Genomic DNA, 20691 nt, shown 5'->3' on the forward strand with positions numbered 1-20691 from the left:
CACAAAAAAGTAGTTATACTTTTCTCATTCTACAGTTCTCACACTAGGGGAGCCCATGGCATCATTCCCGGGTGTGGCCTACTGAGGTGAAGCTCTGGGGCAGTCAGTGTGACACACACATCTGCTGTACATGAATATCACATTCATGTAACACAGTTTAGCTGTGTACACATTTATGTTATATCATATTTGAAAAGAATGTGGCCCGTCAAGAGGAATTTTTGTTCAACTATATCCAGACGAGTTTGAGATCCCTCGGATAGATGAATAATAATATTATTATTAAATAATAATAATAATAATAATAATAATACATCAAGTACATACAGATATAAAAGTTCATATGTTCACATACTTTTATACTATGATCAAGAACCCCTAAGATTCAAAACACGTAGGGGGTCATTTATTATACTGAAATACCCCTAACTTAGGTGTATTTCAGGTGCAGGTGGCGGTGCAGTGGTTAGTTGTTTCATTGTCTGCGACTTCTCCCTGCTCATGCCAGGTCTAAAATTGGATGGATCCTCTACCAGCTATAGGGCATATTAAGACTGGCATCTAAAACGCCAGTCTTAATAAATGTGCACCATAATACTTAATGGGCATCTGTCAGCAGATTTGTAGCTATGAAACTGGCTGCCCTGTTCCATGTGCTCTTGGCAGCTGAAGGCATCTGTGTTGGTCCCATGTTCATATGTGCCTGCACTGCTGAGAAAAATGTTATAAAAAGTTTTTATACATGAAAATTAGCCTCTGGGAGCAATGGGGGCGGTGCCATTACACCTACGGTCTCTGCCATCTCTGCAACTGCCATGCCCTCTCCACTATAATTGACAGGGCCAGGAATATCACTGCCTCGCCCTGTCAATAAGTTGCAGAGAAAGAAGGCAACGCCAGGTACAAATCTGTTGACACCTTGGATGTTGTAAAGATGTGTATACTGTAGATGTTTGTCCATGTAATGAATGTCTACAAATGCAATAGGATGGGCAAAGAAAAATCCTTCTGTTAATAAGAGTCAAAATCCCCATACTACATTTACTGAACTTTATTAAATTGGCAGCCTGTGGTTTTTTAATGAAATATAATGAATTGTGACTGTCTCCATACGCATGAACAAATAAATATTCCTGAAAGTGAAGCAATCTAATTCAGCTGAATTTAAGGACATCTTTTGTACATCCTTGGGGATATGGAAGGGTACAGATATTAGAGAAGAATACATTCAGACTGAAACACTGGCCACAGTATGTAACACACATTGTACAAACACCGAACACACAATTTGTAGAAGGGAAACTCAACCGTAACGTCAATGACTAACACACCAATCATAATTTTTCTGTGATCTATGTTATGTTAAAATTTCATTATAGACATCAGGCTGTAAAAGAGGTACATTTATGTGGCAACTGACCATAGAAGGCAAACTTCTTGCTTTCATGAGCAGGATTTTTACATTTTTTGCAGAGAAGACTTTACAAGGAGATAGGCATATAAGCCGTGAACATCTACCTGGCAACTTCAGGAGGCTTTTCTTCTATTTTTAGTTGATAAAAGATAGCCTGATAGTGTATAACAGCAGTCCAAAACCAAGAAAAAAGGAAACACATATTTATACAGCATGCTTACTTAACAGTTTAATAGGTGGGCTTTGAGACACCCCCTGGAAGAAAAAGAAAAATCTGAGAAAAGGCGCAAATAAAGGCAATGGTGTAAGCATGGTGCACACTGTAAGCAAAATTGCAACTTTAAAAAAAAAAAAAAAAAAAATCACAGGCACCTGCAGAGATGGCCATATTCAGTACTTTCTGCGCTTCTCCCACAAACTGGTGTCACAATTGCTGGAAAATGTAACAATTGCCTTCAAAATAAATCTACGGGGGGGGGGGGGGATCGGGAACCCCAAGTTAGGAGAACACCCGAGCTCTAACAAGACCCAGCTTACTGGGGGTGAAATTGACTAATTCATTAAGAAAGTGGCCTCCTCATTCGTCGCCCGAGACTCCAAGATGGGGCCCACTCAGCACAAAGCCAGCGCGCCAGACAGATCGGAGGAAGACAGCGACGCTGAAGAGCTGCAAGGTAAAGGCTGGGCGCTTCAACATCTTGGCCCACTCTGACCTGGAGGACATGTATGACTTTTTACAAATACCACCTCTGAATATAGACAACTGGGACTTATTCCAAGACATTGCTGCTCTTCCAGAGGTTCCAAATATAGTACCTTTCACACTGCAGCACACTCCTAAAGCCTAAAAAAACTGGTAAAAGGGGACGCCAGTTAACTCAAAAGTGACTTGCTCAAGAACCATAGGTCTCTCTCAAACTGGAATTATCTCACTGCTATTCGCTTCCTGTGAACTTTTCTTCAGGATACCATTAATACTCCGGATCCGTTGATCACCAACACACCAGCATATTCCACTAATGCAGAAAGTTCAAGAAGAGACTTTAACAACAGACACGTGAAGAAAGCTACATGACGCTTAAAACTCTCTGTCTCTCTGCTGCGTTACTTACTTGCTCCACAGTGAATATTTCCAGACTTCCCATTGTTTCCACTTTCTTTTCCTTGTCTCCCAGTCTTTAATCCTCTATGTCTATATGTCTTTCTTGTTTGCTTGATTTTACCATTTTCACCTAGCCCTCTACTCCTGCCTTACCTAATGTCCCCCTCCTTGCACAACCCTCGTTGTAGTATGTCTATTTCACCATACTAGCTGTCATATAATGTGCTTGACGGCCCACAATCAGGTCTAGTGACCAAATCCCCTCATGCTTGTTGTAGGTTTGACCCTACGCACACATGTTTTTTATTATTTGGTTTAGTTTTTTGTTCTCATGTTTTCCCCTTTTCCCTTGTTTGGTTTAAGGTACAATATGCTTCTACTCAGTAAACATGGAAGGTGGCACAGTGATCTCTGGCTTCTCCTCCGGATCTGATGATTACCATCCATTCTGTAAGTGTTCTCTTCTGGGGGGACCAGCACACTGCAGCGTTATAGCTTCACCTGACCCAGATCCATGACGGATCTTCATGTTGCCACTTACAATGTGGCAAAATGAAAGCCTTTTCAGGGTTATCCCAAGTTCTGTCTCCCATGCCGCTTGGAAGTATAACCTAGGTGGTACAGCAGATATAAATGATTTATAAGAAAGAGATAAATAGGTGTTTGGGAAGTTGTTCTACGCAGATTAGCTTTTCTGGCCAGGTGGGTGTGGAGGAGGAAATGAAAGGCAGCGTGAGCTTTCTCGTGTCTCTTCGAAAGTCGAGAAGATGTAAAAAAGGTGCTGTTAATATTCTGGATAAGTTTAATACTTTCTCCCAATCCAATAAGCCATCAGTCAGGGAGATCTCTTTCACAGAGACATTAGCTAGCATTGACCATACTCCAGAGGGCTCTTAAACCTGAGGGTGGATATGGGCTTGTAGTAAAACTAGAGGAGTAATAGAGAGTGGAAATCTAAGCTCCTGCTCCTTGAAGAGTTTGGACCAAATTACCAGGGTCCCCTTCATCAGGAGGGATTGGGTTAAAGAGTTAGGCGAGACCTGTCGTATTCCCCATAGGACTAGTTTCACCGCCGGGGTCAGGAGATATGGTTCAAGAACTGAGAAAAGGTTGAGGGAGTAGGTTGTGAGTAGTGATATGCCCCTGGTCACTTGCACTGCCTTATAATATATGTGCAGGTCGGGTAGCCCAAAGCACCCAAATCTTTTCTCCCTAGTAAGGATTGATTATGCAATTCTAGAAGATCTCCTACCCCAGAGGAAAGAGGAGAATAGCCTACGGATTTCTGCGAAATAGGTAAGGCTACTTTCACACTAACGTTCGATCGGATCCGTTCTGAACGGATCCGATCATCATAATGCAGACGGAGGCTCCGTTCAGAACGGATCCGTCTGCATTATATTAGCAAAAAAAAGCTAAGTGTGAAATTAGCCTGAGCGGATCCGTCCAGACTTTTACATTGAAAGTCAATGGGGGACGGATCCGCTTGAAGATTGAGCCATATTGTGGCATCTTCAAACGGATCCGTCCCCATTGACTTACATTGTAAGTCTGGACGGATCCGCACGGCCAGGCAGACACCCGAACGCTGCAAGCAGCGTTCAGGTGTCCGCCTGCTGAGCGGAGCGGTGGCTGAACGCCGCCAGACTGATGCAGTCTGAGCGGATCCGCATCCATTCAGACTGCATCAGGGCTGAACGGAAGCGTTCGGGTCCGCTTGTGAGAGCCTTCAAACGGAGCTCACGAGCGAACAGCCGAACGCTAGTGGGAAACTAGCCTAAGTGGTAGCCAAATAAGGATTTTTAGAGATCTAAGTGGTGTTCGTACAGATTGTAAGAGGGGGTGTAATTGAGAGCCAGTAGCTCATCTTGATGTGCTGAAATATGGATCCCCAGATATTGTATACTTTGATGCCCAGGTAAAGGGGATTGACCTTTTGACATTTTGTATAATAGATGGTTGACAAGTGATGTTTAATGCTTCTGATTTGCTATAGTCGATTTTGAAATTGGATATGAAACCAAAGTCTTTGAAGATGGACTGTAGCGTAGGCAAGGATACTTGAGGGTTAGAAGTCATATGCTGTATGAACTAAGTACAAACCTGCTGGATCTTCTAGAGTGAGAGACTCTGGCTAACAGTTGAGGGTCTTGAATGCAGGACCCTCTATTTACAAAAAAAAATATCATGATCATTTGAAAGGAGTTGCTGTACAATTAACAAATGTTACCTAGATCAAACTACTATTAACTTTGTGAAGATTTATAACTGACTGATCTTCACAGAGACAATGTAAAAAACTGTTAAAGCTATGATTAGACCTGTAGGGGAATGTTTATTATACTGGTGTAAAGTGGAACTGGCTTAGTTGCCCATAGCAACCAATTAGATTCCAGCTTTCAATTTTTACAGCTCCTTTGGAAGCTAAAAGGGTGGAATCTGATTGGTTGCTATGGGCAACTAAGACAGTTCCACTTTACGCCAGTTTGATAAATCTCCCCCGCAGGGTCCAGTTCTATACTTTTCTTATACAAAACTGATCCAACAACAGAGTGCCAGTAATCTTATTATTAGCTTTGACATCCCTGATGGTAAGTGTACTGTGTAAGCACCACGTTCCAGTGATGCCGATGACAACATGCAGTGTCAAATAACTCAAAGCCACTCATAAGTGACCTTGTGTCTTCTGATTTTGTCCAACATTTCTTTGACCAACAGCAGCTATCTCACCCGACTTGCCCATGCACGCTCTGTTTGGCCAAGTGTGTAAGTGTATTCAGTGGTAAAGTTAGAAAAGCCATTGCCAGACACCTCTGGAGGTGGTTTCTCTCTCTGGAGAAAAAAAAATGGAGTGTTAAGATTCAAGAGTGCCTGATCCTCCTCTCCCAACATTATCTGTTGGGAGACTGTTGGGAGTACCTCATACATATATTGTTGGCTGGTTCCCGCCGAAAACAGTGCAAGTATGGGGACTTTAGGTAGTTTCTTCTCAGGAATCAAATCAACAAAGTAAACAGAACACAAAATCAGGAGCATAACGACCTTCGTTCTTGGGACTTTACTAATCTATACAACTTATGAAACACTTATTCAGCAATATACATTGCCATGTGACTTGATGATCTATCTCACCAGTATGTAAAATATTAGTCACATTTGATATTGTGCTCATAGATCCTACTGTATGTGAACAGTAACACACTTGCAGCTGACATTTCAGTCCTTCATGACATCAGTGCAGACAGTTTCAACATAAAACAGACAATTAGTAAAAAAAAGTACAAAACAAAAAATTATGGAGAAGTTTTACATTTGGACTCCCAGGAAATTTAATCACTCCCAGACATTGCGTCTGCCCACTAAATTGGTTATTGCAAACGAACGATGCTTCTTATTAACAGTGTCTCCAGGAATTAGTCAGAGTAATGGGAGCTAATGAGATTTCCCATTCACTTAGAAAAGGAAAGCTGGAGTCTAACTGGCCAGAACATGTTATTGTCATTTCTGCCAATGACAATTTGGCACAGTCTTAATATATGAAAAAAATGAGTTTAGTAGAGAAATAATACCATAGAATAATAGTTCCCTCGTATGAATAACTGATCAGAGGAGAAACGCAATGTAATCCACATCCTAAGGCCTTATTTACACAGTCAGTGTTCGGTCAGTGATTTCAATCAGTGATTTTGAGCCAAAATCAGGTGTGGCTGTAAAACAGAACAGGTGCAGTTCTTTCCATTATACCATATCTCCGTGTAGCCTCCACTCCTCGTTTTGGCTTACAATCACTGACCAAACACTGACAAGTGAATAAGGCTTAAATAGGTTGGCTTTATCAAAGACTTTAAAAAGAGTCAACAAAGTGATGAGCTGATCTGTATGGATCATGCTCTGAAGACCCCAAGCAAACAACTATTTAACCCGGGAAGTCATGGCCAGCAGGCACTGAAAGGAAAATATTGTATTGTAGAGATGCCATCCAAAAGCTTATTAGCGGTTCTCTGATCGAAAGGATCTAATAAGGCCTACGTCCATCGCTAGGGTGGTTCTCCAGGGGTAAGGTTGCTCCTCAGCCTCTTGGCTAAGATCAAGTAGCGTTCTTATCAGTGGTTGGACCAGGCCACTGAGATTAAGCAGATCTACACACAGAGGTTAAAATCCTTAGGTGTACAACAGTAGCTTGTGATCTAGCACTTCTGGATCAAAGTCATGGGCTGGGTTAATTGGAAGCCTGAGGTACAAAATTGCCCTATGAATGGTGATCCTGGGATGCCTGAACACACTGGGGGTGTAACTCACCTCTCTTTGCCCAGGCCTTCTGGTTAGGCAAGAAGAGGACTTTAGTTTTTTTTTGGCCGATGTCCAAGCCATAATTGCACACAATTAATTATTCATTTTGTTGCACTGTGTATTCACTTTCCATGTTTGTCTGTCACTTTTTAGGGTTGAAGTGGACTTATGGGCAACCATTTGAGTTCAAGGGGCTGTGTGTGGCCATCAGTTTGCTCACCCCTCTCCTTCCCCTGCTATCCCCTTCAGGGTGGGGGTGGGGGCAGACTCCGACTGAGGCTTTTGGCCAACACATGGGGTGGTTACTCAGGTGGAAGACAGATCAAGATTTTATTTTATTTTTTGGTTGAGGATGGCACCTAGTCCCTAACTCCCTAAGCCTTCTGTCCTAAAGGGTTATGGAATGGTTTGGGGGAGGGGCACTTGTCTTATGGAGAGGGTCTGTGATAGGCTGCACCCTATTGCACTTTTTGATGTGGTACATTGCATGGGGTGAAGAAAGTCAGGTTTAAAAAAAAAGAATTATATATATATATATATATACACACATACACACACATACATATACAGGTGAAACTCGAAAACTTTAAATATTGTGCATTTATTTCAGTAATGCAACTTAAAAGGTGAAACTAATATATGAGATAGACTAATTACATGCAAAGCGAGGTATTTCAAGCCTTTATTTGTTATAATTTGAATGATTATGGTTTACAGCTTATGAAACCCCAAAGTCTCAATTTTGAGGTACCCTTTGCTCAGGGGGTATGGATTAATTAGCTGACTAGAATGTGACACTTTGAGCCTAGAATATGGAACCTTTTCACAAAATTCTAATTTTAAGTTGCATTACTGAAATAAATGGACTTTTGCACAATATTCAGATTTTTCGAGTTTCACCTGTATATGGCCATGGTCTGTTCACACTAAACCCAAAGGAATATCAGGAAGAGGTACAATAGAGACAGTCGGGTGATCACAAGCTGTTTTCCATGTAGTGGGCATTTCCAAGCAACCCAGGTTATTTATTACATGCCCAATTTAATACATATACAGGTAGTCAAGTAAGTAGATAGATAGCATCGATCCTACCAACCACTAAACCTATGACCTGCTAATTTCACATGGGCAACATTTCCATCTGGGTGCTGTCTGAGTTTACAATGGACAACACTGGGACTAAAAACTGACCTATTCAATTGAATGGGTTTATGCACAAGAGCAATTTTCTGCAAGAACCATCGTGTGTGCCGAAAATGGTCTAACTTTGTTTTCAAATGTACCCAATCTGTACTGAGCCAAGTAAAAAAAATAAAAATAGGGATAATTTTGCAATTTATGCATCAGGATGTTGAAAAATAAATAAAGGAATGAATAGTGTAGAGCCTAAAGCTTGAAGGGGTGGTCCCACAAAAATATTCTTAATTTTTTTAAACCAGCACCTGGATCTGAATATTTTTGTAATTGCATGTAATAAAAAAATTGGTAACACCGTTGAGTTAAATCAATGAAATATATTGGTATAGAGCCACCTGCTGCTTGTTTCTTGCCTTTTCTCTCTCTCTGTCCCCTTTGCAGAGGTGGTCACACATGCTCATTTCCATCCTTCAACTGCTACTAGCCATGTCTATTGTTCGAAGCTGTGAGTTAAATGGAGAGAGCTGCAGCAGTAAGGACACAAACCTTGAGCTGCCAGCTTGAAATAAATCTAGAAGAGCAATTATAGCAATAAATTGGCAGATCTTCGGATCCATTTGGGGTACAGGGATGGTTCTAGCTTTGTTAAAAAAAAGGCAATTATGCACTGTAAGATTTAAGATTTTTTATTAATCATGGCATAACCCCATTTTGACGTGTAAAAGTGACATAAGATTTTGCTCCTGCAGAGATGAGAGACCGTGCTTATGTTAGTCTTCAATCTCCCTAGTTCTAGCGATCTGTGGTGGTTTCATACCTTTTCAGTTCTCGGTCCGTGTAATGAGCGCTAATAGTAAATATGCGCTTGTTGATCGGGTAATTGTATCTTTTGTGCAGCACAACAATCCTTGTTTCTCAGTTGCAGACTGTACTGTAAGTCAGTATGGGGAAGTGTGATGGCATTAGTGATCGCTCCTCCCTATTCTCTGGAGGAGATCGCTGCATGTAAATGCATCGGTCTCCTCCACTAGCGATCAGCAGATTGTCCGGAAGGAACACTTCCTTCTCGACAATCTGCTTGCATATGGTCCAGTATAATGGGACCTTTAGACCTCACTGATCAAAACATTTGATAGGTCTCCAGGACAGAAACACTTTATTGCTACTTTTTCAACTAAAGGTAACGACTAGCATAATAATAATATATAACTGTAATATTTTCCCCAATATCAATATCAAAATTGTCCACAGCCTTTAAAGTAGTTGTCCCACATGGAAAATCATAGCATATCCACAGAAAATGGCTACCATGCAAATATGACTGTTCTCTTCTGGAACAGCCTGCCGGAGACTGGTAATGCAAATGTGAAAGAAGCCTTACTTGGCTATTTTCAGTAGACTCACAGGAGTCATTTTGATACAGCGGATATGCCATATCCAGAAGGTACAATTTTGATGTATGTATAATATAACACGTGGATCCATCATATAGAGATTACTATGTAAGGCATCATGCACACGACCGTTCCGTTTTTTGCGGTCTGCAAAAAACAGAAGCCGCCCGTGTGCCCATTGTAGAAATGCCTATTATTGTCTGCAAAACGGACAAGAATAGGACATGTTCTATTTTTTTTGTGGGGCCATGGAACGGCCGTGTACATGAGGCCTAACATGCAGTTACCAATTCTGTAACTTGTTTGTGCTAACCAATATAGTCATGCACTTTCCATGTGCATTTTTACGTTCTGGTTTCATTATTAACCATGCCTCACTCTAACTGAGCATGAACGTATCCAAAATGGAAAAAAAAAGGTTTTATGACTGAAAAATAAGACTGCTTCTTAAACTGTTACTACATCCTCTACATCAATGCCAGAAAACAATAAAAGTGCACAGTTTACATTTTCTCTCATTATTTTTTTTATTGATATTACTGCAAAACATTTCAGTGTACCGAAACCAGGTAGAAGGTGTAATTCATGGGGAAAATCAATACAGACAGACAAATCTCAAGAACATATACACAGCATTGGCTACACAGATTGGGGGGGGGGGGGGGGGAGAGAATTATTGGCAAGTCACAATTTCTGTGCCATTTGGGTGTGTTTAGACCTCCAGTGCGAAAATATTTTTTAAGGACATCTATCAGCAGATTTATACCTACGAAACTCGCTGCCCTGTTACATGTGCTCTTGGCAGCTGAAGGTATCTGTGTTGGTCCCATGTTCATATGTGCCCACATTGCCAAGAAAAATTATGTTTTAATATATGCAAATGAGTTTCTAGGAGCAATGGAGGCAGTATCATTACACCTACAGTCTCAGCTCTCTCTGCAACTGTCATGCCCTATCCACTTTGATATTTCACAGCAGTACTGGCAAAAAGTTCTGTGGACAGATGAAACCAAAGTTGAGTTGTTTGGAAGAAACACACAAGACTATGTGTGGAGAAAACGAGGCACAGCACACCAACATCAAAACCTCATCCCAACTGTGAAGTATGGTGGTGGGGGCATCATGGTTTGGGGCTGCTTTGCTGCATCAGGGCCTGGACGTATTGCTATCATCAAAGGAAAAATGAATTCCCAAGTTTATCAAGACATTTTGCAGGAGAACTTAAGGCCATCTGTCCACCAGCTGAAGCTCAACAGAAGATGGATGTTGGAACAGGACAACGACCCAAAGCATAGAAGTAAATCAACAACAGAATGGCTTAAACAGAAGAAAATACGCCTTCTGGAATGGCCCACTCAGAGTCTTGACCTCAACCCAATTGAGATGCTGTGGCATGACCTCAAGAAAGCGATTCACACCAGACATCCCAAGAATATTTCTGAACTGAAACAGTTCTGTAAAGAGGAATGGTCAAGAATTACTCCTGACCGTATGTACGTCTGATCTGCAACTACAGGAAACGTTTGGTTGTTATTGCTGCAAAAGGAGGTTCCACCAGTTATTAAATCCAAGGGTTCACATACTTTTTCCACCTGCAGTGTGAATGTTTACATGGTGTGTTCAATAAAAACATGGTAACGTTTAATTCTTTGTGTGTTATTAGTTTATGCAGACTGTGATTGTCTATTGTTGTGACTTAGATGAAGATCAGATCACATTTTATGACCAATTTGTGCAGAAATCCATATCATTCCAAAGGGTTCACATACTTTTTCTTGCAACTTGGGACATGGGACCAACACAGATACCTTCAGCTGCACATGCCAGTTCCATAGTTACAAATCTACTGACAGATGCCGTTTAAAGTTATTATGGATGTGGTACACATCCACAATAACTGCACATAAAATATATTTCATAAATACTACACGAGACTGTTTTTTGAGGGCCCATCCACATGGGACATAAAATGCAGCAAAAAATCTGTAACAGGATTTACATGAGTGACATGTCACTTTGATGCAGATGTTGCTTGCAAAGGGTGAAATCCATGGTGGTCATGTAAAGCTGACATGCAGCACATTTTAAAATCTTCACCACATGTCAGCTGCTGCCCAGACTCTGCCCAGAGTTTTTATGAAGTGTATAAATGAGATTTGTTGAAATCTCATCCGCTTTGCTGCTCAAAAATTAATTGTGAGGAATCTGGAACATTTATGGCACGTGTGGTTGTACCCTCAAGGGGCATAATGATCTGTAGAAGAGTACCCTTTTACAAAGCAACGTCCACTAGTAATGGTTTGACTAAGTAAGGAATTTGTTTCACAATTAAACATTAGCATTCAATTTATATAAATACATAAATTAATAGACACATTTGAGATAGCAAGAGAGCTAGAGAGGGAGCGAGAGAGAGAGCGATAGAGAGATACCGATGTAGTAGAGTTAACACTCATGCTTTCTGAGATGTGTTATCTAAACTAAGCAAACACCTTCAATTGCTTTTCAATGGCTTTTGTTTCAAGATAACGCGATGATTTAAGAAATTAGAGTTAAGAGTTTGAGTGCTAACCCTGCTCCATCTGTAGCGATAGAGTGAGATAGCGACAGAGCGCGAGAGATAGCGACAGAGAGATAGCGACAGAGAGAGCGCGAGAGATAGCGACAGAGAGAGCGCGAGAGATAGCGACAGAGAGCATGAGAGATAGCGACAGAGAGCGCGAGAGAAAGCGATAGAGAGATAGCGACAGAGAGATAGCGACAGAGAGAGCACGAGAGATAGCGACAGAGAGAGCACGAGAGATAGCGACAGAGAGAGCACGAGAGATAGCGACAGAGAGAGCGCGAGAGATAGCGACAGAGAGAGCACGAGAGATAGCGACAGAGAGAGCACGAGAGATAGCGACAGAGAGAACACGAGAGATAGCGACAGAGAGAGCACGAGAGATAGCGACAGAGAGAGCACGAGAGATAGCGACAGAGAGCGCGAGAGATAGCGACAGAGAGAGCGCGAGAGAAAGCGACAGAGAGAGCGCGAGAGAAAGCGACAGAGAGAGCGCGAGAGAAAGCGACAGAGAGAGCGCGAGAGATAGCGACAGAGAGAGCGCGAGAGAAAGCGACAGAGAGGGCGAGAGATAGCGACAGAGAGAGCGCAAGAGATAGTGACAGAGAGAGCGCGAGAGATAGCGACAGAGAGAGCGCGAGAGAAAGCGATAGAGTGAGAGGTGGAGATGGCGATAGAGAGAGGTAGAGATAGCAGGAGGGATCTAGAAATAGCAAGAGAGAGAGAGAGAGAGAACCAGGGAGATGATAGACAGAGATGGATGTTAAACACAGACTCCCGTACATTATATACAAATGCACATGGAATGTATACACAGGTATATGCATCAGGAATCATTTACACACATCATTTTGGGGCAGTAGCGCTTCTAGAAATGGTAAAATGTTAACCTTCCACTGCCTTTAAATACAGAGACTCATGGTCCGTGTGCTTATTTTACTTAAAGTGATGAATTGCATAATCAACACTGACAAATGTAATGCACATAGCTCTTCAGTCTGTGCTGCTAGCAAGGTCAAAACGTCCACCATGTGGATTTCTTCTGGTTGACCTTTGTTTTAGATCATATCTGTTGTTCTTCCTGCACTGCTTAATGGAGCTTCCTGCCGTGACCATGGTGTCCTCATATAAATACCTCCTTAGTGCTAATGTGGGTGACTGTACAGTATCAACTGACCTGCAAATGCCTTAGAAATTCGCTCTTTCTTCCATTCCCAAGGCTGGTCATACTCTTCTGGAGGCCGCTCATCATCCTGTGGCAGCCTAGACTCCCGTGGCCGTTGACCAGATGATTTTTCACCTTCTGATTCAAATCCATTTTCTGATGGTTCATATGGTGTGTCATATAAATGTAAGGGTTTACAAGGCAAATCTTTGGATCCCCTTCTGCGAATTTCTGTGCAAAGAAATAAGAAAACATTGATTTATGAATTTATTATTATTTTTTTTACATAAAAAGACAAAAAGTGCAGTTTTTACTGATCAAATTGGATGAAGGGAAAATGTGGAAGGAAACCTACAGCATGCAATGAACATTTTATGCAAATTCATCCAGCTAAAATAGATTTAGAAAAAACTAACTATTCACTTGTGTTTCTCACTTTATTCCCAAGCGTAGCTCATGTAAATGGAGCCTGTCAGCAGCTCCTCCTGCCTGTCTTATTTGCTATGTAGACCGTGCATTATACATTATGTCTTGAGTACTGTATATTACTCTCTCTCCAGTAGACAGCCGCTTTCCATACAGAGAGATGCAAGGAAGCATCTGTCTGGGGTGAAGAGTCAATAAGTGGTCGGTCAACGGGGACAGGACTTCCTGGTTTGTGGTAAAAAGCTTATTAGATGCCAGGTAGCTGCTTTCCTGCTCGTCTCTACAAGGGAAAAATCGGAAAGAGCCGTATGTGTAAAACAGATTGCTGTCTCTTGGGAGATTGGCTTCACCAAGAACTTCATTTACTTTTATTTTTTCACTTTTTGCTTTGTATATAGTACTGCCCAGAAAAAGTGATCAGTTAGGCTTTCTAAAGAGGAAGACTGCTTTATAGAGGAAAGAAGGATGGACAAAGGCCTAATTAGACTGCACACCTTCAGGCCAATTATCTGGGATATGACTGCTCATTCCCGATAATTGGCCAGTATAATCGCCCAGCTGATGAAAAAGTAAAAGCTTGTTCATCAGCTGACTAGCATCTTTCATCAGGTTGAACAGGAGGTTCATCAGGATGCCCTATTATTGGCAGCACATCTCCTAGTAAAATTAGGGATGTGCTGCAGATCATCTATAGAAGGGAATGAGGGAGGAACGCCTTCAGTAGCCAATGGTGGGTTAGCATCAAAGATTGGGCAGCGTAATAACACCCCAACTCTTCTATTCTCATTCCTCCAGGAATAAGATTTAGACAGTTCTTCCCAGTTCTCCAAAACCAGTCGTTAAAGAGCTGGTTCCCAATGCTGGTAGAAGCAGGATGCAGACCAGGAATTCCCCTGTGACCTTCAATTGTATCTGCACCTTCAGGAGTGGAAAGTACCTTAACAAGCACTGACAGGTCCACAAGAACCCTAGGCTCCCTGCCAAACCATTCCGTACTTTCTCACAATATGCAGGTGATCCTTCCAAAGGAGACCGGGCGGTCCAGAAATTTGACGTGCACCATTGAATGGTGGCAGGGGAAAGGAAGGAGCAACTAAATTAGTATGGTGCTGTGATTTATTTTCTTGCATGGCCAGCACGTGTGGCACTGATCTGAGGAAGTACAGGGCACTATTATATTTATGCAGCACACATGTAAAGCTATCATATTCCAGGGGCATAGTGTGTGGTATTATATTCAGAGGGCAGAACATGTCATTATTATATTTAGGGGGGGGGGGGGCAGTGGGTGATGCCATTATATTCAGGGGGCACATGAACTTCAGTCAAGTTCTGACATGTGAAAAACATACCCTTACTGTTGGAACTGTTGATAAGCATACAGAGTAAGAAAGACCAATATTTTTACAGTGGAAGCCCACCCTCCCCCCACACACTTTTAATCAAGGCTTTTCGTGTGTGCAGTACTGTATGCATTTTATTATATGCAATTGCATGATAAATATATCTATATAACCAACCACGTATTTCTCTAACACAATTATTTTTGATCACCGAAGGAAATCAAAAGCAATGTTAAATCGCCTGCTTATGAACAAAACAAAGCAAATGTTCAGACTTAAACCTAACAAGACCACTAGATGGGTCCCAGAAGACCTGCGGCGCAGCTCTTTATATACACGGCGGTGTTCTGAAGAAAGCAAAGCCGATTCAGGAGTTAATTTTTTTTACCTACAATGATATCCAGGCACATGCTTTAGAGCAGTTCTGGAATAGTGCCAGGGATGATGTGTGCTCGCTTCCAAATGCTCCTCAATCACTGAATGCTGGGTATTGGCCCATACTGCTTAAAACCAAAACATCAATAATGACAGAATTGCTCTGGCAATCCGTCTCATCTTGTAACACAAATGTTTGCTAAGGCTTTCTCCCATGCCAGCAATGTATTAACTAGCTGTGCGCTCAGTAGATCCATATTATTATGAGATGATCCATCTTCTTCAGCCGCTGTAAAAGAGATCTTCCTCCAACCCACACTGATTACTAGGAGCACAAAGTGGCAAAATACTGTGGAGGAGATCTATCATGATCGGCGAACGATGTGCCCAATTTATGGAAAGGTGCATAGCTCGTCTTAAATCAGGTGTATCCTCCTGCAGTCTGTGAGTCTAAATAGAAATCTACAACAGATCAGAGCGGTCATAGATTTCTGGCTTCATTTGCATGAGAAATTGGCGTAAATTAAGATACATTTGTCGGGGGGGCTGGCCACAACCCCCTTCCCACCCCCCCTTTAGGGCGGCATGAAATCTGAAAGATTTAACCAGTCAGTCACGCAGCCTATGACTTTTTAAAGCCCCTTTTTCGGTGCAAATCCCCCCCTATATCCTTAGCGCACATCAACCCAAGGCACCGGAGTAAAGGCCAGAGTAAAACTGCAGTGTACAATGCATCTCACTTGGGATGCTATACTGTTAAATCAAATCTGTCAGCAGTTTTAACTGTCAAAACTGCTGACATTGCTAGATAAGTGACCTGGAAACCAGTTTAAACACTGCCTGGAAGTTCCTTGTGGAAGCATGACAAAAAGCTTAATGGTGCATTAGAGGGGCAGATTTTCCGCTCGGAGATCGACAATGAGCGCTCTGAAAGATCAGGATTTGTTGGTAGCAGACCACTATACAGCACGGGGGCGAGCGATGTTGCCGAGGAGATCGCTGCATGTAATAGCAGTGGTCTCCTAGACAAGCGAGCAGACAATTACCGGGAGGGAACGCTTCCCTCCCAACAATCTTCTGCGCGATTGGAGTGTCTAATACACCCTTTAGTGTCTGCTGGCTGTTCACTAACAGGGAAGCATCCTGGGCTTCTTGTAGTAGACCCTCAATAAATCTCTTCCCTCACCTCTTGAATTACAGCTCTAAAGGTCAATCCAGGTTAAGAGGGGTTGCAGAGCATTTACTGCATAGGGTCCACCACCGTTTACTTTTAGGAAATGTCCAGAGGACAATTGGCATTGTTGAGCTGAGCAGCTCGTTATATTGTTTTCTGGGAAAACATTCAGTAAACTTGTAATTTATATATTTATATCTCATATCTGATATTATTGTTCATGAGGGAGGAATTATCAGTTACTGATAGCTATCTCTGTATATACACTCACATAGAGAATACCATCAATCACTGATAATTCCTCTGTGTACAACTATCAGTGACTGCCAGCTATGTATACACACTTACACAGAGAATGCTATCAATCACTGATAACACTTCCCTATGTACAGCTATGAGTGACTGACAACTATCTCTGTATACACAGTTACACAGAGAATGCTATCAATCACTGATAACACCACTCCATGTACAGCTATCAGTGACTGACAACTATCTATGTATACACACTTACACAGAGAATGCTATCACTAATAACTCCTCCCCCATGTACCACTATCTGTGACTCCAGCTATCCATGTATACACACTTACAGAGCGTGCTATCTATCACTGATAACACCTCCCCCGTGTACAGCTATCGCCGGTAACACCTACCACACGAACAATAAAGTCACAACAAGGCACAAAGATCATCCAATGTTACATACATTATCCAGCATATACACATATTCCATATATGATTGCTGTATTATATTTTTGGCTAATTGCAAAGTCTGCAATGTTCAATGCATAGTTTACCCCTGTTCTGGATCACTGATGGCATTCTCTCGAATGCAGGTTTTTTATGGTTCCTTCTGCCATTTCGTCAGGATCCAGCATACATTAACTACAGCAGCTTCCTGATATTCACTTCTATATGTTTCATAGATTGAGATTATTGATGATTGATTCTTCTTCTTTCCAAAGTGATTAAAAATCTCAGCAATGCTTCCTCCCCCTCAATGTCTGCCAACTTCTCATTATGGATTTAATCATTACGTATAACAGCAGGATGACGGACAATAGTCTCTAACTAAAGCTTTTAATCACTCAAAGTGTTCATGAAATAGTCACTCCAATTAAGGCCCTGTGATTGAGAAAACAACATAGTATCCCCGAGGTATATTCCACATGTAGACAAGTCAGCAAGTCTATGCCATTTAACCAAATTGAGCATTTAGTATACTCCTTGTGGTGGTTAAATAGGTCATTGAAGGTAATGGCCAACTCTAATTCTTCTCAAAGCTACCATGAGAATCGCAATCAAAGTAAACCTTAAGTTTTCTGAGTTGTCTAAAATATCATGAAACCATAAATGTATAGTGTATAAAATTATTGCCAGAGTATGAATTGGACTTTTTATGTGTTCATTGTATTTGTTCCAAAGGTGCCCAGGAGACTAATTCTTGCCCTCTTTTTTATGGGGAAATCGCTAAGAGCCCTACATACTCCAGCAGTTACACACTGTTTTATTATCTGCCCCCTATAAACAGTGATCTATGCACCCTGCAGCCTTAACAGTGACCTCCACAGCTGCTTGCCCCTTAACTGTGAACTCCACAAAACCCCCTCCTTAACTGTGGCCTTCACAGTGCGCACCCCCCTTAACAGTGACCTCTATTGCTCCCTTAACATTGACCTCCACCCCTTTAACAGTGACCTCCACAGCACCCTGTCACCTTAGCAGTGACCTCAACAGTGCCCTGCCCCTTAACTGTGACATTCACAAGCCCCCACCCCATTAACAGTGAAAAATTTCAGTTTCATGGACATTTTTGGGGTTTTTAACGGCCATGTTCAGAAAAATGACAGTTTATGGGTGTATTTATACTGACCGTGAATAATGGCTATAAAAAAATAGGACATGTTCTGTTTTGTCCATATTCACGACCGGCTGCCTTCATACAAGTAAAAGAGGGCAGTTTTAATGGGCATTTGTCAGAAAAGCATCCGTTAAACAAAGGCCATGAAAAATGTACAGTTTTTAATGGTTGTTTTTCATCCCTGTTGTGGGAATATAGTGTTAATTTGACCATTTAGTAGTTACCTTTAGTTAAAAATAACATATTACTATATTGCTATACTCCGCAGCAAAGGAATGTCATATTTTATGAGGTGCTGTTTTTCCCGCACTATACAATGAAACTTTTCCCCCCAAAAGTGAGAACTTTATGGAACAGTACAGTAGGACCAGGCAGGACTTATGGAACAATAATTGTAGTTTGCCCTTTTCATGGACATCACTATGTTACAGGATATGTACACCTTCAGGGGCAATTTTTTTTATTATTGCATTTTATTATTGCATTGCAATGATTTTGAGGCAAAAATATATACAAAGTGGAAGTACCAGTCACACAGTTAGAAGAACTGTTAACCCTTTGTGACAGAACAGCTCAATATTTAAAAACAAAAACAAATGAATAATGATTTAGCCAAAAATGAGTACATGCAATCATAAAAAATTGCCTCTTAAAGGGCTTCTGTCACCCCGCAAAAGTCATTTTTAGGCTAAATAAAATCCTTATACTGCGATTTTTCAATATATAGTGTTCTTACCCTTTTCTGTTGGCTAGTTTTTAAAGAAACTGCACATTTATAATATGTAAATTACCTCTCTACCAGCAAGTAGGGCGTCTATTTGCTGGTAGCCGCCGCATCCTCCTTTAAAAAAACGCCCCTCCTCCTGCTGATTGACAGGGCCAGGGAGTGCTCTCCTCTTCCGACTGGCCCTGTCTGCAATTCAAATCCCGCGCTTGCACCTCATTCGGTGCAGGCGCTCTGAGAGATGGACGCTCGCTTCCTCAGCACTTCCTCAGTGCGCCTGCGCCGATGACATCACCTCTAAACCCAAAAGAGAAGACTGCATCGGCGCAGGCGCACTGAGGAAGCGAGCGTCCTTCTCTCAGAGCGCCTGCGCCTAATGAGGTGCAGGCGCAGGATTTGAATTGCAGACAGGGCCAGTCGGAGGAGGAGAGCACTCGCTGGCCCTGTCAATCAGCAGGAGGAGGGAGCGTTTTTTTTAAAGGAGGATGTGGCGGCTACCAAATTACCTGGTAGAGAGGTAATTTACATATTATAAAAGTGCCGTTTTTAAAGAAACTAGCCAACAGAAAAGGGTAAGAGCCCTATATATTGAAAAATCGCAGTATAAGGATTTTAATTAGCCCAAAAAAAAATATATATGACTTCTCGGGAGTGACAGAAGCCATTTAAGGTGTAAAAAAAGACTATGCTCTCTTTCATAAATGAAGAACTAATCCCTTAATGCTGGCATAAATATAGTTTATATATCCAGATTACACTGTACAGGCCTTTAGAGGAATCTAATGAAATAGTAGGCAAAATGCAACCATTATTGCTTGTTGTCATTCATATTCTCAGAAACAAAATCTTCAATTCTCATTTTTTGAATGTCAAGTGTATTAACTGCTTTATCTAATAGAGATGTCATATCATGCATGAGCAACCTCTATTCTAGTGAAGGTCTCATGCCTGAACAATTCAGCCCGAAAATAATCTGCTCAGTATGGAAAACTGGAAGGGTGCCAGAACCATCAAACTATTATCAGACTCATATGGGTTATAAGACAGTAGGTGGTGCATGAAAGACAGCAGTTATAAATGAGTACAGCTGAAAGAAACTAAGATCAAATACTTTACAACATTGATGGTATACCTAGACTAGAGCATGGACAGACTGGACATCTGAAGTATTACGTCAGACTAGAGACCAGATTTGCCCAGGATCAATTGTATCTCCTGTGAACTGTGCATTCCATAATAAGAGACTCCTGAATTTGCATTTCTGAACACTGTATTTTCCCAATACGTTTTCCAATAAAATCCAAGATTTCTTTGGTGTCTCCTTGTGTTGGGTGCCATACTATGAAAAGGCTGTGGGGGAATAACCATTTCCTGCCACATTACCCTGACTGCAGCACCCAACACCACTTTTGGGCTTACTATAGTTGGCTACTTTGAGATCTACAGTTTGCAACCAGAAAACCAAGCTTTTTTGGCTAAGGAAAGACATCACTTTCAAGATACTTTCAGGAATGGGGAGCGCCACCCAGATATTATTTCCAACAGTAAATGCTGATGAGCGCGCTACACACTAGGGGGGAAACTGCAGTTTTCTGCAACCTCACCCATCATTATTGCCCAGAGAAAGAATTTGCACAGAATGTGAGACGTATTTATAATATCACAGATGTTACATTGAGCATTGATGATCATTACGTTTTCTTGTACAAAGGGTCTTCTT

The 20691-nt window shown here is 41.6% G+C and overlaps 1 protein-coding gene across 2 annotated transcripts in view; it reads right to left on the reverse strand.

The window, feature by feature from the left end:
- The window catches only part of SHF (Src homology 2 domain containing F), a 281291-nt gene that overhangs the window by 118589 nt on the left and 142011 nt on the right, over nt 1–20691 (reverse strand). For both annotated transcript variants that reach the window (XM_044283320.1, XM_044283319.1), the window contains exon 3: nt 13078–13296. In XM_044283320.1, coding sequence (XP_044139255.1) covers nt 13078–13296 — 219 coding nt within the window. The remainder of the gene's footprint in view (nt 1–13077; nt 13297–20691) is intronic.

This window comes from Bufo gargarizans, chromosome 2 (assembly GCF_014858855.1).
Source record: "Bufo gargarizans isolate SCDJY-AF-19 chromosome 2, ASM1485885v1, whole genome shotgun sequence".
Classification (NCBI taxonomy): Eukaryota; Metazoa; Chordata; class Amphibia; order Anura; family Bufonidae; genus Bufo; species Bufo gargarizans.